Source organism: Saccopteryx leptura, chromosome 6 (genome assembly GCF_036850995.1).
Source record: "Saccopteryx leptura isolate mSacLep1 chromosome 6, mSacLep1_pri_phased_curated, whole genome shotgun sequence".
NCBI classification, from domain to species: Eukaryota; Metazoa; Chordata; class Mammalia; order Chiroptera; family Emballonuridae; genus Saccopteryx; species Saccopteryx leptura.
Genome location: NC_089508.1, coordinates 155,766,196 through 155,786,931, shown reverse-complemented (window position 1 = coordinate 155,786,931; position 20,736 = coordinate 155,766,196). Strand labels below are relative to the sequence as shown.

The 20,736-nt window shown below is 46.3% G+C and overlaps 1 protein-coding gene across 4 annotated transcripts in view; it reads right to left on the bottom strand.

The window, feature by feature from the left end:
- Positions 1–20,285, bottom strand: part of TBC1D9B (TBC1 domain family member 9B) — a 66,490-nt gene extending 46,205 nt beyond the window's left edge. For 2 of the 4 annotated variants that reach the window (XM_066344415.1, XM_066344413.1), the window contains exons 1-3: positions 20,078–20,285; positions 7,045–7,155; positions 1,230–1,348 (exon numbers count right to left, since the gene is read on the bottom strand). In XM_066344415.1, the coding sequence (XP_066200512.1) occupies positions 1,230–1,348; positions 7,045–7,155; positions 20,078–20,195 (348 nt within the window). In that variant the 5' untranslated portion in view covers positions 20,196–20,285. The remainder of the gene's footprint in view (positions 1–1,229; positions 1,349–7,044; positions 7,156–20,077) is intronic. The other 2 variants (XM_066344411.1, XM_066344414.1) reach the window with 1 other exon arrangement.
- Positions 20,286–20,736: the final 451 nt, after the last annotated feature.

Genomic DNA, 20,736 nt, shown 5'->3' with positions numbered 1-20,736 from the left:
CTGTCTCACGGCTCTTGTTCTGCAAAGGAGAGCATGGCTGCTCCCCCAACCATGGCTCTTTTTGCTGACACTGCTGCAGGGACATCTTGACATATATGTCATTCTGCACATGTGAATGAATACACTGCAGGGTCAACACCAAGGAATGAAATCACTGGTTCAAGGGTCTGTGCATTTCTTTTATTTATTTATTTTTTTAATTTTTAGCAAATGAGCGAGCTAGTAAGTGAGCAAGTGAGAGAGACAGAGAAAGAGAGAGAGAGAGAGAGAGAGAGAAAGACAGGAAGGAAGAGATGAGAAACATCAATTCATAGTTGGGGTAATTTATTTGTTCATTGATTGCCTCTCATACATGGCTTGAATGGGGGCTCAAGCAAAGCCAGTGACCCCTGGTTCAAGTCAGTGACTTCGGGCTTCAAGTTAGTGACCTTGGGTTCAAGTCAGTGACCATGGGGTCATGCTGATGATCCCATGCCCAAGCTGGCGATCCCACACAAGCTGGGGAGCCTGCACTCAAGCTGGATGAACCTGCACTCAAGCCGGTGACCTTGGAATTTTGAACCTGGAATCTCAGTGTCCCAGGCTGATGCTTTACCCACTGTGCCACCACCTGGCCAAATGGGTCTGTGCATTTTCTTTTTTTTTATAGGTTGGCCTGAGTGGGGCATGGCATGTGAAAGTGCCTGGCGCCCAGCCTTATACATTTCTAAGTCATGTAAGTTTTATAATAGAAACATGCCTCTATCCTCTCACTTCCAGCTTCTTCCCCTGCCAGCTGGGTTGCTGACAGGCAGCGGTGGATCTGCACACCTGCCCTCGTACCCTCTGCAGGGAATGGACACCCCTAGCTTAGACAGACCCAGTGGCTGGCCAGAAGATGGGCCTGCACAGGGAATAAGCTCCACTGCCCCTTTCAAAACCAAAAGAATGGTGGTGGGCACCCATCTCCATCTCTGTAACTGGAGATAAGACTGACACTGTGCTGTTAAGGATGAAATAGGCTGACATACGCGAACACTGCCAGCACTAGGGAAGCAAAAGTAATCCTTATGTAAGAAAACCAGATAGAAGGTGACGGAAGACAATTTGACTTTGGGTGAGGGGTATGCATCATAATCAAATGTCAAAATAATCTGGAGATGTTTTCTTGGAACATATGTACCCTGATTTATCAATGTCACTGCATTAACATTAATAAAAATAATAAGAAGAAAAAAAGTAAACCTTACGTGTATTTTGCCCTTGACGAAGGTGGTGATATCCTCCTCGTTGTCGAAGATGGACAGCGTCTGGAGTAAGTTATTTTCTAGCCATTCCCAGTGCTCCGTTATCTCTTTGCGGGAAGAACCTAGAGGAGGTTTGGTGAGTAAAGAAGAGGAAATCATTCTATCACCGAGCGTTAAACGTGAACTCAGAGAAAAGCAACGATCGGATGTGCTATATCCGAATGACTACAATCTTCACGCTGTCTACTCTTTTCCTCCTTAAACGTTACATATATGTAAAGAACAAGTCATAGGTAGTCCCGGTAAAAAATGAAAAACAAAAATAATTCAGGCAGAATTGTAGAGTCAAATGGAAAATAAGCCTCCATTTATCCCTAACACTAAGAATGACCAGTAGTATCCTATGTGTCCTCCCAGAAATGTTTATACATCTACAAGTTTGCTTACTTTTTAGGACTGTTCTTTGAGATACAAGGCCTTAATGTGGCCTAAGCAGACACAGTCATTCTTGGTATAAGTGGCTGCAGCCCTCCTGAGAATTGAAGAGTCCACAGATGGCAGCTGGAGCTTCCTGCAGAATACCTCACCCCAGCCGGCCAGTCTCCTGCTGGGCAGGGCACGCCAGGCCTGAGATTCCCATTTGTCTGAAGCCAGATGAACCCACCCAGGCCTCTGCCTGAAATGCTCCTCCTTCCTTCTCCAGCTCATACTCTAGTCCTACTCTGGCCTCCTCCAGGAACCCCTGCCTGAGCCCTTTAGCTTCTGGCTAGCCTGAAGTATCTGCTCAGACCAGGAGGTAGTCCCTGTCCTCCTCAGGGAGGGGCTCTGGAGGGCCCTGCAGGCCCAGTGTGAACGGAAAAACTGAGAGAACACAGCCTAGTTCCATTCCCAAAGGGTGGGGAAGCTACCCTCTCTATTCCCACCAGGAAACTGGGAAAAGGAGCCCCAGGAGAAGCACAAGTATGAAGGAAGTGTCAGCGCGGCCTGGCTTCCCTTCCCCTGACACACACCAGGCATAGAGTTTGCATTCAAAACCTGTTTTCTGAGCGAATGAACACAAGAAGAGGAGGGAAGGTTCTCCATCCTCTCAACTGTCCTGGGCTGGGATGGTTTAGGATTGTGAGCATACAGATGGCTCAGCTGAATTCACAACCCCAGGAAGGTCCACACACGTGGCATGGACGAGCCTCGGCAAAGTCAGCATGGCCGTAGACCAAGACATGTTGCCTGAGCCCAGTTACCCATCCTTCCCTACCTGGAACACTTTTTTACCAGCTGAAAACTCAGTTATTACCCCACCCCACCCCACCCCAGTTGAGTTGGTCCCCACCATCTCCTCATGCAGGCACCTGCTCATTGTTCTGTCACATGTCACAACCCAGTTGTCCTGATTGGGATTGATTTGTTTGTTTCTTTATATTTACTCCAACAACTAAACCCCTAACAAGCAATTCCAAGGAAGGACCCTCTCCATGGGCCTGCATGAAGATTCCTGAGTGAAGACAATCAAACCTAGGTTTAATTCACAGTGAGTCACACAGGTGAGCAAAATTACCCTGGATCGTCCATAAATTACCATTATTTTTTCCCATTTTTCTTTGCTTTTCTATTATGGCCTCTTTTCCCTGGTGCATGGAGGCCAAGGTCTATCAGGGGTAGTCAAACTTTTTATAAAAACCGCCCACTTTTGCAGTGCTGGTCCCTACTGCCCATTAGTGGACATTCCAGCTTTCATGGTGGGCAGTAGTGGAGCAACCAAATGGCACTGTGATTGGCCCACCATGAAAGCTGGAATGCCCACTAGTGGGAGGGAGGGACCAGGTTGACCAGCACTGCAAAAGTGGGCAATTTTTATAAAAAGTTTTGACTACTCCTGGAGGGGAAGGGGAAAGGGAAGGGGAAAGAGAAGGGGAAGGGAAGGGATTTCTCCCTTGTTCTTTTTGCTAAGACCCACATTTGAATTTGGAAATTAAATCTGCACATAATTCACCTCTAGTGTATTATTCCCTTTTACACATGCTCCCAGCAGCCTAAAGCCAAAGAAATCTGTCTTCACTGTCTGTGTGGATCTCTCTGCACTTTAGTTATAAAAATCTACACATGGGTCTGACCTGTGGTGGCGCAGTGGATAAAGTGTTAACCTAGAACGTTGAGGTCACTGGTTTAGAGTCCTGGGCTTCCCTGGTCAAGGTACATATGGGAGTTGATGCTTCCTGCTCCTCCCCCACTTCTCTCTCTCTCCCCTCTCTAAAAAAAATGAATAAATAAAATCTTTAAAAAAATCTACATAAGTGCACCTAACAGAATTATTACTTAAAAGTAACTCAATCTTACCTGACTGGCAGTGGTGCAGGGGACTGAGCATCAGCTTGGGACCCTGACAGCCCCAGTTTGAAACCCCAATGTCACCACTAGAGCATGGGCTCCTCAGCTTGAGCACGGGGTCAGTGGCTTGAGCACAGCATCACTGACATGATCCTAAGATGGCTAACTTGACCCCAAAGGTCACTAGCTTGAAGCCCAAGGTCACTGGCTTGAGCAAGGGGTCACTGGCTTGGCTAGAGCCCCCCATTCAAGGCACATATGAGAAGCAATCAATGAACAACTAAGGTGAAGCAACTACGAGTTGGTGCTTCTCATCTCCCTTCCTGTCTCTCTTTCTAAAATAAATAAATAATTCAATCTTCATTTAGTACAACACAAACTATGCCATCTCTGCTTGCCACTGGGAGCAAAAGGAATATAAAAGATAATTGCATTAATGAGTGCTACTTCTGTTTTCAGAACTTTTTGTGGATCACAGTGTTTAATTCTTAGAGCACCTTGAAGACAGGTACCATTATCTTCATTTTATAGGCTGAAGGTGAGGCAGAGAGGTTAAGACCAAGGTCACTTAGCTGGGAAATGAAGAGACCATAATCCGAACTCGGGCTGCCCAGCTGCAGAGCCTCCCCTCACCCTCAGGAAGCCTCTGGTCTGGCAAGAGAGCCAGAAGCATGCAGTGTGAAAGTGCAGGCAGAGACGTGGTAAGCCCCATGAAGCAAGAAAGGGTGGGCACATGGGCCTGGGGGTTCTGGGAAGGTTTTCCATAGGGGGCAGCATGAGAGTGGGAGGAGGTTAGATGGACATGGGGGGCCACTGTACCCACACTGTCCAGGACAGGTGAGGTTAGGAACTTTGGGCCCTGCAAGTGTCTAGTCTGGCTGACAACAGGTATGAGCTGAAGAGAGAGGCAGAAATGGAGGCAGATGACCCCAGAAGTCCTTTAGTGGCAGGCTGAGCAGCTGGGATTCACTGCAGGTGCCAGCAGGACCAAGTCTAGTTCGGGAGAACTGAAGGGCAGGGGGTGGGTGAGGGACTTGGGGGAGGAGGCTCTGGCAGAGGCTGGTAGAAGGGGGAACAGGTCTGTGTGAGTGGCCTGAGTTCCCCAGCACCAGGCCCCATTGCCACCAAAGGGGTTCTCACACAGTATGGTCACACTCCTTTCTCCCTTCAAAGAGGCTGCTCTCACTGCCATTGCCCCATCCTCATCCACTCTCCGAGGAAGAACACCTCTTGAGACACAGATGGAAATCTTGAGGGCTTACAGAAGGTGAAGCCCAATCTCCCCTGCCCCGCTCAGGAACAACGCCACCCCACAGGAAGCCCCTCTCGCCTGTGGGTAAACCAGCCCCCTGCGTACCACCCAGGTTCCGTAACCAGGAGAGCAGGGCCCCTACCAGCCATCTAGATTGGCCCTGAGTAAACTCAGCACTTTTTAAAAAAAATTTTATTTATTGATATTAGCAACAGAGGAAGGAACAGAGAGAGGGAGAGACAGGAACATCAACCCGTCGGGGATCAAACTGTAACCTCTGCACTTTGGGACAATGCTCTAACTAACTGAGCCATTTGGCCAGGGCCAAACTCAGCTTTTTTAAGCCTTCCTTTATTCACTCACACAAGGGGGAAGGACACCTCTATTCAGGTGCCTGGGAGGAAGAAGACACCGTCTATCCTGGCACCCAGGGCAGGGCCCACCTGGTAAAGGGGACTGTGCCAGCTACCGTCCACCCTATGCCTTCAGTCCTGACCGCTCCTCTCCTGAAGCTGGGGTCCAGCTGTGAGTGCTTTCATTATTTTTTCTCAGGCCTCCAAGAAAAACCATTATCCTGGGGGACAGTGACTCTGTGGCTTCTAGCACATTGTAGAGAAAACAGCTGTTAGGCTTGCTTGCTAGCACTTTGTACGATGAGTGCCATGAGCACGTGGCAGATTCACATGTGTGCAGCCTGCATAAAGCTGAGTACCTTCCTCTCCTCCTCTCTCCTGCTCTCAGGGAGAGAGGCTGTTTTCTTGATTGCTTGCCTGCCACCGCAAGGAGAAGTTTCCCCTGCCTGTTGGCTTGCCCACCGTTGCGAGAATCTAACAAACAGGAATGACCCAGTGCTTTCTGGCTCCACAGTCCCTCTACCATCTGCCCAAATCCAGTGTGGACCGGCCTGGCCTCGGCCATGGGCCTTACACATATGAAGGTAGGTTTTCAGCTCAGGGACCTGAGCAGGGCTCTTGGTCCTGAACTGCAGTCTGTGTGACCTTGAGCAAGTTATTGAACCCCTTTGGGCCAGTTTCCTCATCTTCAAAATAGGGAAAACCAAAGTGTGCCTTCTAGAGTTACCGGGAGGTTCACAGAAGTGCTCGGCCGCAGGCAGCATTTCTGAGCGCCAGCTATCACTGCATTTCTTCCCAGCAACCCCGGCCTGTGCCCACCAGAAGGGGCCTTTCTCCCAGACTCTCAGAAAGTGGGGTGTGTGTCCTTCTAGGGCAGCAGTTTCAACCTTTTTCATCTCATGGCACACAAACTAATTACTAAAATTCTGCGGCCTGTAAGAGTAAAAAAATATATACTTTTTGCTGTTCTGACAAAAACAATAGGTAATTTTTGATTCATTCACACCAGATGGGTATTGTTGAGTTGGCTGTTGCTGTTTTTAAAATTTGACAATCTAAGGGAAAGAGGTCAGTGACCCTGCCTGATAGGTATTGCATGTTTTAAAAATTCTTGAGCACACGTGCTGAAAATCGCTGGCACAGGGGAGAGCTGCAGCTGATTCTCATTACTCACAGTCATATGTCCCATAGTCTCCTAGCATATTGAATTTGCCAAGACTGCTCTGGGAATCTACAGGGCTCTGTTTCTTAAAGACTCTGGTCACATTTTCATCAACTGATCAAAACATAACTCTGTTCTATGTTTCTTTTTGTTTAAATGCACCTTATTTAATATACACGGTTATTCCCCTAACATCAGACTCCTGGCCAGCACACTGCCAGTCACACCTGAAGGAAGCCCATCTAACGTGCGTGCTGGCACACAGGGCACCCCACAGCTGCCTGCCCTTGGGAGCAACACACAGCACTTCAGCTCTGCACTTGGGCCCATTTTAAATAGCAAATTACCAAGAAAAAAAAAATACATGGGAAAAGCATGATACTTAGACCACCGAAAGGACACTTGTTTACAGTTTGAGAGCTGACACAAGGTAGAAGGGTGCCTTGTTCCACTTCAGCTGGGAACCTGTGTTGGGTAACTCAGATTTTTTGCTGCTCTGCATCTGCACATTCCCACGAATGCCACAAATGACTCAGAGCACTGCCAGGCCTGTGACCGGCAGAGCCGCCTTCCTAAGTGGGGCACCGGCCTGAGCTCTACTGTCTGAGTGAGGGGCAGTGCTGCATTCCACGGGCAACACCCAGCCCAGGAACCGGGCGCATTCCCTCCCTCCTGGGCCCTCAGGACATTCCCTACCCAGCATCCCCTGTGATGCTGGTCACCTACCGCACGCCACCGTCCAGTAGACCTGCGAGTCGTGGGTCTGGTGCAGGATTCGGTAAGGGGCCACACGGGCGCTGGAGTCCAGGACCACGTCCAGGGTGCCCACAAGAAGACCTGGGAGCAGGGAGAGAGGAGGAGAGGAAGGGAGAATGGCGCTGACAGCTGAGCCTGGCAGCCAGGGCGGGCCCCAGAGAAAGGGACCCCCGCAGCACATCACCACTTCCGTCAAGTGACTTCCCTTTCTCAAGTCTGGTTCCTACAAAAATCCACCCCCTTCTTCCTGAAAGATGCTGCTTATCATCCTGATGCAGAAACACCTGAACAATCAGGATTTCCACTCCCCCATATTCATGTTACTTACTGTACACAGACCCATGCTGCCCTGTCAAATAAAACCACAGGGGTGGAGGAGCACAGGTGTGTAGGAGGTAGCATCAACATGCAGCTTTTATGAAGCTTAAACAACATGAGAGGCCTCCTCCCCCCCCCCTTCTTTTCCAAGTGAGTGGAGGGGAGATAGCATGGGAAAAGCATGATACTTAGATCACCAAAAGGACACTTGTACCCAGACCGGGATCCACCTGGCAACCCCTGTATGGAGCCAATGCTCTGCCCCTCTGGGGCCTCGCTTGCAACCGAGCTATTTTTAGCGTCTGAAGCAGAGGCTCCATGGAACCATCCTCAGCCCCTGGGCACTAAAACCAATTGAGCCATGGCTGTGGGAGAGGAAGAGAGAGAGAAGGGGGAGGGGGAGGGGTGAGAAGCAGATGTTCGCCTCTCCTGTGTGCCCTGTCCAGGAGTTGAACACAGGACATCCACACACCAGGCCAACGCTCTACCACTGAACCAACCAGCCAGGACCATGGGAGACCTTCTTGAAGAACATAACAAAATCAGGTTTGAAAACACCTATTTTGGCGTTGGCTAGTTGGTTCAGTGGATAGAGGATCAGCCTGGCGTGCAGACGTCCTAGGTTCGATTCCTGGTTAGGGCACATAAGCAGCGACCATCTGCTTCTCTCTCCTCCCTCTCCCCCTTCTCTCTCTCTTCCCCTCTTGCGGCCAGTGGCTCAGTTAGTTCAAGCATCAGCTTCAGATGCTAAAGGATAGCTCAGCTGATTTAAGCATCAGCCTCAGACGGGTTGCTGAGTGGATCCCAGTCAGCGTGCATGTGGGAGTCTATCTCCCCTCCTTTCACTTAAAAATAGAAAACATGTATTTCTTTAGAATGAAAAGTATTGACAGTTACAAATTAAATATGGTTTTATGAAGTCCAAAGCTTAACCTGGGAGGCCCCCTTGAAAAAAATTACAAAATCAGGTTTGAAAACATTTCTCTAGAATGACAAGTGTAAGTTACAAATTAAAAACAAAAACAATGCCACGAATATAACAAAAATCCAAAAAATATATACAGTGTGTTTTATTAACTGCCAGACATCTCTTATGAAACATTCCACCACCACCCCCAGCATTTTTGGTGTTCTTTGATGGCTTTTTTCATAATACAATGACTTTGTAACATCATTTTCCATATGCACAACAGGAAGATAACACAGTCTTTCCTCTGCCACAGAAAGCTTAAGGAAGTTCTTTGCAACCTCAAAAGTCATGACTGAGGGAGACAAGATGGCGCTGGAGTAGGCGGACGTACCAACATCTACCTCCCAGAACCAAAGTGGATTACAAACTAATTTTATGAACTATCATCTGGAAAAACCAACTTTGGACTAAACTAAGAGGACTCTTCAACCAAGGAACACTGAAGAAGCCACACCGAAACTGGTAGGAAAAGTGGAAACGCGGAGTGGGCTGCCCAGCTCCCCGGAGCGAACAGCAGCAGGGAGAGACTCGCGTGGTGGGAAGTGAGTTTAGCAGAGGGGAAAGGGTCCTGAGCCCCAGGAACAAAGCCCCAGCCTGCAGCCCCAGAGCCCAGAAGAGGCGTAAGGACAGTATTTAGCTGGAAACAAGTCAGGATACTGTTTGTGAGAAAGAGTCTGATTTCTCAGACCCAGGATCCTTCTTAAAGGGACCGCGCAGAACATCTCTCTCTCAACCACTCACCCGGGGCTCCTGGGAATGGGGGGAGAGAGGAGAGGACCAGAGTAACAGGAAGAGAGTGTAATCTAGGAGGCACAGGGAGAAACATTTTGGGAGATAGCCACCCTAAGCCCTGGGACGAGTCATTCCCCAAAGCTGAAGTGAATATTTCTCCCGGAAACAGCAATACCAGCAAAGGGAAGCAGGAGAGCAGCCAAACAAGCTCCCCCGCGGCACTCAGAGCAGAGTCGCATAGAAGGAGGAGGAGGGAGCTTTTGGGTCTACAGTAGTGAGTCTTAGGGTCCGAGCTGCAACACCCCCACCCACACGGCTGAGGGCGCGCCGGAGGGCGGGAGGCAGTGGAAGCCAAAAGTGTGGTTCTGCTGGCAGGGGCAGAAACCAGCTGGCCACCACTGGGCTCAGGTGTGAGCTCAATCTTGCCCGGCTGGGGAGAGGGGGGCGTGCAAAAGCGGTCAAGCTCAGCTGCCAGCAGCCTGTAATCCAGCCTGCGGGAGAAGGGCGGGAACCCCGGAAAGGGTGGAGACCAGCCCCTGAGCAAGGGCAGAGGAGCATAGCCTTGCCCTGCCTGTGCAACCCAGGCTTGCTGTCGGACTTGGTAGCCGGCTCCTCCCGCGGGGGTGGAGCCAAAAGCCCAGAAGAGGCGGAGTTCCGCTACTGAGCTGAGCTTGGGCACGCAGTCCTGCCCGGCGGTAGAGCCAAGTCTAGAAGCCGTTCCTCGAGTGGCCTCCTCCTGCAAAGGCAGGGTGAAAGCCTGGAAACAGGCGGAGACCCGCAGTTGAGCAAAGGTGCTCGCCAGTGCCTTCAGGACCGAGTATAACGTCACACACAGGGGCGGGGCAAAGGCCAAGGCCACCAACGCTTGTGCACCCGAGCGCCTGATCACAGCCACTCCCGTGAAGAGAAAATGCGGAGGCAGAGAAATAAAACACAAATAAACCAAAAGAAATCCCCAGAAAAGGACCTAAGTGAATCAGATATAACCAAATTACCAGATGCAGAGTTTAAAATAACGATAGTTAGAATGCTCAAAGATATTAGAACAACCATAGATGGCCATTACGAAAACCTAAATAAAGAGATAACAAATATAAAAAAGGACATTGAAATAATAAAAAAGAATCAGAAATGACAAATACAATATCTGAAATAAAGAATACAATAGAAGGAATTAAAAGCAGGATGGATGAAGCAGAGAATCGAATCAGTGAGTTAGAGGACACGATAAATAAAGGCACAGAAGCAGAGCAGAAAAAAGACAAGGGACTCAAAAAGTCTGAGGAAACTCTAAGAGAGCTCTGTGACAACATGAAGAGAAATAACATCCGTATCATAGGGGTTCCTGAAGAAGAAGAGAAAGATCAAGGGATAGAGACTTTGTTCAAACATATTATAGCGGAAAACTTCCCCCAATTAAGGCAGGAAAACATTTCACATGTTCAGGAAGCACAGAGAACTCCATTAAGGAAAAACCCAAAGAAACCAACACCAAGACACATCATAATTAAAATACCAAAGCTAAATGATAAAGAGAAAATTTTAAAAGCTGCTAGAGAAAAAAAGACTATCACCTACAAAGGAGCCCCCATAAGGATGACTTCTGACTTCTCAACAGAAACACTTGAGGCCAGAAGGGAATGGCAAGAAATATTCAAAGTAATGCAGAACAAGAACCTACAGCCAAGACTACTTTATCCAGCAAGGCTATCATTTAAAATTGAAGGAGAAATAAAAAGCTTTACAGACAAAAAAAAACTCAAGGAATTCACTGCAACCAAACCAAGGCTGCAAGAAATGCTAAGGGACCTGTTGTAAACAGATCAAAGGAAAAAAATATATAGCAAAAGAGAAATACAGTTTTAAAGAAAAAAAATGGCAATAAACAATTACATATCAGTAATAACCTTAAATGTTAATGGATTAAATGATCCGATCAAGAGACATAGGGTAGCTGCGTGGATAAGAAAACAGGACCCATACGTATGCTGTCTACAAGAGACACACCTTAAATCAAAAGAAGCACACAGACTGAAGATAAAAGGATGGAAAAAAAAATTTCACGCAAATGGAAATGAAAAAAAAGCTGGGGTAGCAATACTTATATCAGACAAAATGGACTTTAAAACAAAGACCATAGTTAGAGATAAAGAAGGTCACTACATAATGATAAAGGGAGCAATCCAAAAGGAAGATATAACCATTATAAATATCTACGCACCTAATATAGGAGCACCTAAATATATAAAGCAGACTTTGATGGACTTAAAGGGCGAGATCAACAGCAATACTATAATAGTAGGGGATTTCAATACCCCATTAACATCATTAGATAGATCCTCAAGAAATAAAATTAACAAAGAAACAGCAGACTTAAAGGACATATTAGATCAACTCAATTTAATAGATATCTTCAGAACCTTTCACCCTAAAACAGCAGAATATACATTCTTTTCAAGCGCTCATGGTACATTCTCTAGAATAGACCACATGTTAGGGCACAAAAGCGGTCTCAACAAATTTAAGAAGATTGAAATCATATCGAGCACTTTCTCTGATCACAATGGCATTAAACTAGAAATCAACCACAATAGAAAAATTTAAAAACATTCAAACACTTGGAAACCAAATAGCACGTTATTAAATAACGAATGGGTTAACATTGAGATCAAAGAAGAAATTAAAAAATTCCTAGAAACAAACGATAATGAGCATACATCAACTCAAAATTTATGGGACACAGCAAAAGCAGTCCTGAGAGGGAAGTTTATAGCATTACAGGCATACCTCAAGAAGCTAGAAAAAGCTCAAATAAACAACTTAACCCTGCATCTAAAAGAACTAGAAAAAGAACAGCAAGTAAAGCCCAGAGCTAGTAGAAGGAAGGAAATAATAAAGATCAGAGTAGAAATAAATGACATAGAGGCTAAAGAAACAATACAGAGGATCAATGAAACCAGGAGCTGGTTCTTTGAAAAGGTAAACAAGATCGATGAACCTTTAACGAGACTCACCAAGAAAAAAAGAGAGAGGACTCAAATAAATAAAATTAGAAACGAGAGTGGAGAAATAACAACTGACACAACAGAAATACAAAATATTGTAAGAAAATACTATGAAGAACTGTACGCCAAAAAACTAGACAACCTAGATGAAATGGACAAATTCCTTGAATCATATAATCTTCCAAAAATCAATCTGGAAGAATCAGAAAACCTAAACAGACCAATTACAACAAATGAGATTGAAACAGCTATCAAAAAACTCCCAAAAAAGAAAAGTCCTGGGCCTGATGGCTTCACAAGTGAATTCTACCAAATATTCAAAGAAGAACTAACTCCTATCCTTCTCAAGCTATTTCAAAAAATTCAAGAGGAAGGAAGACTTCCAAACTCCTTTTATGAGGCGAGCATAATTCTGATTCTAAAACCAGGCAAAGACAACACAAAAAAAGAAAATTATAGGCCAATATCCCTGATGAACTTAGATGCAAAAATCCTCAACAAAATATTAGCAAACCGGATCCAGCAATATATGAAAAAAATCATACACCATGATCAAGTGGGATTTATTCTTGGGAGGCAAGGCTGGTACAATATTCGCAAATCAATCAATGTGATTCATCACATAAACAAAAGAAAGGAGAAAAACCACATGATAATTTCAATAGATGCAGAAAAAGCATTTGATAAAGTCCAGCACCCATTCATGATCAAAATTCTCAGCAAAGTGGGAATACAGGAAACATACCTCAACATGATAAAGGCCATCTATGACAAACCCACAGCCAACATCATACTCAATGGGCAAAAATTAAAAGCAATACCCTTAAGATCAGGAACAAGGCAGGGGTGCCCCCTTTCACCACTCTTATTCAACATAGTTCTGGAAGTCCTAGCCACAGCAATCAGACAAGAAAAAGAAATAAAAGGCATCCGAATTGGAAAAGAAGAAGTAAAACTATCATTATTTGCAGATGATATGATATTGTATATAGAAAACCCTAAAGTCTCAGTCAAAAAACTACTAGACCTGATAAATGAATTCGGCAAGGTGGCAGGATATAAAATCAATACTCCGAAATCAGAGGCATTTTTATACACTAATAATGAACTGTCAGAAAGAGAAATCAAGGAATCAATTCCCTTTACCATTGCAACCAAAAAAATAAAGTACCTAGGAATAAATCTAACCAAGGAGATTAAAGACTTGTACTCAGAAAATTATAAAACATTGATAAAAGAAATCAGGGAAGATACGAATAAGAGGAGGCATATACCGTGCTCATGGTTAGGAAGAATAAACATCATTAAAATGTCTATATTACCCAAAGCAATTTAAAAATTCAATGCAATACTGATTAAAATACCAATGACTTACTTCAAAGATATAGAACACATATTCCAAAAATTTATATGGAACCAAAAGAGAACACGAATAGCCTCAGCAATCTTGAAAAGGAAGAATAAAGCGGGAGGTATCACACTTCCAGATATCAAGTCATATTATAAGGCCATTGTACTCAAAACAGCATGGTACTGGCATAAGAACAGGCACATAGATCAATGGAACAGAACAGAGAACCCAGAAATAAACCCACAACTCCATGGACAACTGATATTTGACAAAGGAGGTAAGAAAATACAATGGAGTAAAGACAGCCTCTTCAACAAATGGTGTTGGGAAAATTGGACAGCTACCTGCAAAAAAATGAAACTAGACCACCAACTTACACCACTCACAAAAATAAACTCAAAATGGATAAAAGACTTAAATGTAAGGCGTGAAACCATAAGCATCTTAGAAGAAAACATAGGCAGTAAGCTCTCTGACATCTCTCGCAGCAATATATTTGCTGATGTGTCTCCACAGGCAAGTGAAATAAAAGACAGGATAAACAAATGGGACTTTATCAAACTAAAACGCTTCTGCACAGCTAAAGACAGTAAGAACAGAATAAAAAGACAAACTACACAATGGGAGAATATATTTGACATTGTGTCTGATAAGGGGTTAATAACCAAAATTTATAAAGAACTTGTAAAACTTAATACCAGAAAGACAAACAATCCAATCCAAAAATGGGCAAAAGAAATGAATAGACACTTCTCCAAAGAGGACACACAGATGGCCAATAGGCATATGAAAAAATGTTCAACATCACTAATGACTAGAGAAATGCAAATTAAAACCACAATGAGATATCACCTTACACCAGTCAGAATGGCGCTCATCAATAAAACAACACAGAATAAGTGCTGGCGAGGATGTGGAGAAAAGGGAACCCTCCTCCACTGCTGGTGGGAATGCAGACTGGTGCGGCCACTGTGGAAAACAGTATGGAGATTCCTCAAGAAATTAAAAATCGAACTGCCTTTTGACCCAGCTATACCACTGTTAGGAATATACCCCAAGAACACCATAGCACTGTTTGAAAAGAAGAAATGCACCCCCATGTTTATGGCAGCATTGTTCACAATAGCAAAGATCTGGAAACAGCCCAAGTGTTCATCAGAGGACGAGTGGATTAAAAAGCTTTGGTATATATATACTATGGAATACTACTCAGCCATAAGAAATGATGACATAGGATCTTTTACAACAACATGGATGGGCCTTGATAACATTATACTGAGCGAAAGAAGTAAATTAGAAAAAACTAAGGACTATATGATTCCATACATAGGTGGGACATAAAGATGAGACTCAGAGACATGGACAACAGTGTTGGGGTTACAGGGTGGGCAGAGGAGAGGGAGGGGGTTGGGCGAGGGGAGGGGCACAAAGATCATGGCTTTTCAGCATTTGCCATATTCCCCCCTTAATCTATAGACAGACAGCAAATATTTACTTATGGTGTTTCCACTATAAAGACTGCTGTCTTAGGGACAAATGCTGATGAACTATTTCAGCAGTTCCTCCTTCTTCAAAGGCTTATATGTCAACATAGAGCTCCACGTTTCATAGGACATACTGAAGCTCACTCCATGCTCCCTGGAGCTTTAGCACAAGGGAATGACCTTTTTTTGTTGTTGTTGTTGTTGTATTTTTTCTTTTATTTATTTTTTGTATTTTTCTGAAGATGGAAATGGGGAGGCAGTCAGACAGATTCCCGCATGCGCCTGACCGGGATCCACCTGGCATGCCTACTGGGGGCAAATGCTCTGCCCATCTGGGGTGTTGCTCTGTTGCAACCAGAGCCATTCTAGCGCCTGAGGCAGAGGCCATGGGGCCATCCTTAGTGCCCGGGTGGCTTTGCTCTGGTGGAGCTTTGGCTGCGGGAGGGGAAGAGAGAGACAGAGAGGAAGGAGAGGGGGAGGGGTGGAGAAGTAGATGGGCACTTCTTCTGTGTGCTCTGACTAGGAATCGAACCCGGGAATCCTGCACACCAGGCCAATGCTCTACCACTGAGCCAACCGGCCAGGGCCTAGGAATGCCCTTGTTGATCAAGCTACCCAAAAGAAAATTATATGGAGCAACCATGACAGACTGAGCAAGTCAGTCTCATACTATTCATCACCAGAACGCTGCAGCCCGGTGTAAACAGTTTCAACTTTCTCGGGAAGCAGCACGGCAGATTGGGAAATCCTGTCCAAGGGGTCCTATACTGCCCCTTAATTTGGAGTTAACCCTCAAGGACCCCTACCAGGACAACTTTGGCAGATGGATGTTACTCATATACCTTCATTTGGCAAACAGTCGTATGTCCACATTACAGTGGATACATATTCCGGATCTATAGTAACCTCTGTCAGAACAGGAGAGGCTGCTAAGCATGTTATAGCTCATGGTCTGTATGCATTGTTCTATTATTGGATTTCCTAAACTGGCTAAACTGAAAATGCTCCTTCATATGGAGCAAAAGTATTTACTGTATTTTGTCATGCTTACAATCTTTAAAGTTAAGGTATTATTAAAGTGTACTCAGCAAACATTTTAAGGTCAATTAAAAAAAAAATTTAAAAGGGGATAGTCATATCCTGGAACTCCTACGGGTCTACCATATCATGTTTCTTACTTAAAAAAAAAAATTTTACATTTCTTTTGAATGCTGATGAACAGGAGACACCAAATCTTTTTCGCCTGCAAACTACTACCTTCTTTATTAGATCCAGCTAATAACACTGTTTTGTCTCTTTCCAAATAGCTCCAGATATATGGAAAAGATTTATATAGGCGGATGGGGATCCTCAAACCCCGCAGCGAGATCTTCTGAGCATGGCTTTTAAGATACCTAGAGGCAGAAAAAGCCCAATAGAGATCAGGGGAACTACCAGCTTTTAGGATACACCCTTAAAGGCTCCAACGCCCCAAAGGGGTCTCATAGGATGCCATCTGGGTCCTGCTTCAATAGTGGAAAGGAAGGTCATTGAGCTAAAGCCTGCCAGGCTTACATGCCTCTGCTGTGAGGAAACAGGAACACTGGAAGGTAGGCTTCCCCCTCGCTCCTCTAAGGGAGGGTTCAGTCTCTTCCAGCCCTGCTCCAGCCACCTATGACCTAAACTTGCCCAGAATGCTGGGGTTTGCCACTGAAGGCTGAAGGTGCCCAGGGCCGTTGGCCCCATCTACAACACTGTGGACGAGCCTAGGGTATTTCTTCCAAGAAGCAGGTAAACTGATCTCATTTGCACAAGGGCCACTTAACTATGTTTTGCCTGAATAGTCAGGTTTTTTATTCTTCCCTCAAAGATCTCTGTTTTGGGTGTTGATAGTCCTATTTTCTGCTGCTTTGCTTAATATATAGTGTTTCCTTTATCCCTCCTACCTCAATGCCTCACTCATATTTCAGGCTGGGATCTACTCCTAATTTAGAGCTCTCTTTCTCCCTTTTGCCAACTTCTATTATGAATCTACCTTTGCTACCCAGTTTAGTGTATCCCAAGGTTCTCTTGACCATGCCACAGTTGCAGAGCTCCAGGGAAAAGGAACCTGGTCTCATCTCTCCAGGCAGAGGAGAACAGAAGCTCCATATCCACGCATGCTGCAAATGGCTTTTCCAGTCTACCTGAATCATTACCAGCTAGAAGCAGCAGTCATTGGGACTTGGGCACGAGCTGCAAAGTATAGAATGGTGACAACAATTCCAGTGCCATGAAGACTTTTCCTGGATGTGGACTTTTCCTGGACTCCTGCTCCTTGTGACAGCTCCTAACAGACTGAACTGTGGTTGGGTTGCATTTTTCAGGAATTTGGCATGGTGATGGGGCCAACTTGGACTTGGTGAACATGTTAAGGACACTACTCTTTTATGGATTCTTGCTGTATTGGCCAAGAGTTTGCCTAAAGGCTTTTAACCACTGTAAAAAAAAAAATAATAGAAGAATGAATAAAGAAGATGGGGCACATATACACCATGGTATACTATTCAGCTAGAAGAAATGATGACATCGGATCACTTACAGCAGAATGGTGGAATCTTGATAACAGTATGCGGAGTGAAATAAGTGAATCAGAAAAAAACAAGAACTGCAGGATTCCATACATTGGTGGGACATAAAAACGAGACTAAGAGACATGGACAGGAGTGGGGTGGTTACGGGGGGTGGGGGGAGGGAAGGAGGGAGAGGGGGAGGGGGAGGGGGAGGGGTACAAAGAAAACTGGATAGAGGGTGATGGAGGACGATCTCTCTTTGGGTGATGGGTATGCAACAGAACTAAATGACAAGATAACCTGGAAATGTTTTCTTTGAATATATGTACCCTGATTTATTGATGTCACCCCATTAAAATAAAAATTTATTTATAAAAAAAAAAAGTCATGACTGAAAAAGACATGCAAATTTTTAGAAATATCCAATTTGTGAAAACTTGAGCCAGTTTTTTCATCCCTGAACTGAAGCATTCTAGGGCATTTCAAGTTTTCTTTCTTCTCACATATACCCTTTCTCAGCGTAATTATTGCCTCGAAAAATTAAAGATCTACCTTGATTTATTCCTCTTCATTAACTGATTTACCAAGCTATCTAAAAACCTGTTCACTGTTTCTATTTAAAATTAACTTTTTCCTTTTAATGAAGTGCTGCTTTTGGTATGATGTCAAACTGTTTTGCTACCACTTTCCTGTTGATTGTCAGAATTTTTATTTTATTACTCAACTTTAACACTTTTGTTTCATATCCCATTTAACCATATTTCTCCCTCCAGTATTTAATAAATAAAATTACTGACTACAAAAGAAGGTACTTCTCACATACATCCAAGCCAGGAGTCTGTAATTTCTCGCTTATTTTATTGAAAGGTTCTAAAATGCCTTTCTAATTGCGGTTAAAGTAGTATAATCATCAAGCTTTACCAGTGTTTGGAATAAACTTTTTTTCATGATTTCTGTTGGGATTTCTCTTCTGGTGTCTTGGAAATTTCATTTTCATCCTTATTCTGTTGGCAGGACCTGAAAGCTTTATAATAGACCATCTCACACTTAAGACTTCTTCAGTGAGGAACACAGATTGGCAGCTGTATATAAAAGACAGCTGGAATAAGACCATATCACTAACTGTTCCTCTTCTGGGGAGACACATGGCACAGGGAAGGACATTAGCAGAGGCCACGGCAGGACTCACAAAACCTACTGAGAAGAGGGAGTTCAAGAAATGGTTTCCTGGGGGGGGCATATGAGGAACTCTGTTTTGGGGGACACAAAAAGATGAATGAGGTGGAAGAGGCCTTCTCTAGGGCACAGAGGGTCCCACTCACTTGCTGAGATGATCTACAGAAACATAGAGCACAGAACATGTGCTCAAAGCACACAGGTGATCTTAACACGCTGGTACAACAAAAGGTATTGAGCTGTTGCACCTCAATTTCCTACATGGGCTTGCAGTAGCTTCCAAGGGTGACCACTGGCCAGCCTCTGTGGGGGGCTGCTATCTCAGCTCCACTGAGCACTGTAAGTCAGGAGGCAGGTCCATCACTGGCCTCCATGATTCTTGAGGCCCCTTGGAGAGAGCCTGAGACACTGAAGGGAACACAGTTTTCTTGGGAACTGTAGTCTCCCCCACGTTAGGAGGTGTGGCCCAGTGAGGCTGGCAGCTGGTCTCCCTTGGGAAGCCTCTGCATCTGGCAGGACTACATTAGCTGCTAATGTTTAAAGTCTGAACACTACACAGAAAAATCTCTTGATAAACAGGACGATCTGTCAACACTGGGCCTTCAGTCCTGTATGGCCACAACAGGGCCCCTGAGGAGAACAGGCCCTGGTTTGCCCTGAGCCTGACCCAGCTCTGCTGTGGCACTGCCTACACAGGCCCTGGAGCATGGGGGTCCCGGACACTTGCAGAGGTAACGCCCAGTGGCTATTCCTTGGACCTTACAGGCCATACAACTTCAGGAGGTGCCTGTCCAGCCTCGTCCTGGGTGAGTGGTGATGCCACATGGGTACAGGAGCACCCTGGCTAGCTCACCAGAACATCATATACTGGTCATTTGGCAAACCTTCCCATCTGCAGCTCCAACAGCGCCAAGAATCAGAAAGGTGTGCAGAAGTTGGAGCTTTGGGGCGGGGCCAGCCCGCAGCTCGGGAGACCTCTGATCTTGCTAAAAGGGCAATTCTTTGGTGAGCTGAGAATGAAGGAGGCAAACTGAAAGATGTACTGTGTTCTTCGGCCCCTCATAAGCCCTTGGGGAAAAGGAGGTGGAGGAAGAAGCCCGGGATACCTCGCTGAGGTTCAGCTATTAAGTCCCTCTCCAGAAAGCTGCACAGGCCGGGGCTGGGCACGCGCGGGGCGCTCACCAACATCGAGTGCGGGCAGAGGCCGCTGCCAGCCTTCCCGCGGGGACCGAGGTCTCCCGACCAGCTCCGCCCCGCCCCGCGTCCTCGCCACCGCCCCCGTCAGCCGCCTACCCTTGCCACCCCGGCCTCGCGCCCCTGCCCGCGCCGCGCGCGCTGACGTGCGCGTTCGCGACGAGCCGAGGCCGGGCCTGCCCGGAGGTCGTGCGGCCCCGCCGTCCGGCGGCCCTTCTCGCCTGGCGGCTCGTGCCTCTTACCCGTGAGGCCGCCGCCCCTGCCGTGGCCTCGGCGGCGCTGCAGCACGAAGAAAGGGTTGGCCCGTTCTGTTACCCACAGCGCGTTGGCCACCAGCACCTCCTCCGGACCCAGCCACATCGTGGGGCCACTCGCACTGGACCCAGCTGGCCAGGCGGAAGCGCCGCCGTGGTTGCGGCGCCGAGGCTTGAGCCGGAGGGCGGAGCGGGCGGCAGGCCGAGTAGGTGGCGCCCCCTGGCGGGCGACCGGGCCGCAGGACGCCAGCTCCGCGCTCTCCCGGCCGGCCCCGCCCACGAGGCCCCGCCCCACGTAGGCCCAGTTCCTTTGCCGCCCGGCGTAGCTTCATCCCGAAGGAACGATCGGTCCGGGTCACGACCTCTGCCCGTAACTGCCGAGCCCACAGACCAAGAGGAACTAGTTCTGCAAAGGGCAGAGACTCTGGCGCTTTGTGAAAACCTGTCCAGGGTTTGGGAGAAAAATGTGAAGAAATAACATTTGGAGGTATACTTTTGGTTGGTTGTGCGGTGCGACCAGTCTGTATTAGCAATGCAAAGGGCGGCTGGAAAAGGGCTGTTCGATTGTAATAATTCTCAGAACTTTCACACTTGGGCCTAAGAGTAGGAGGGACCTCCAGGAGCCGAGGACAGGTTGTCAGGAAACC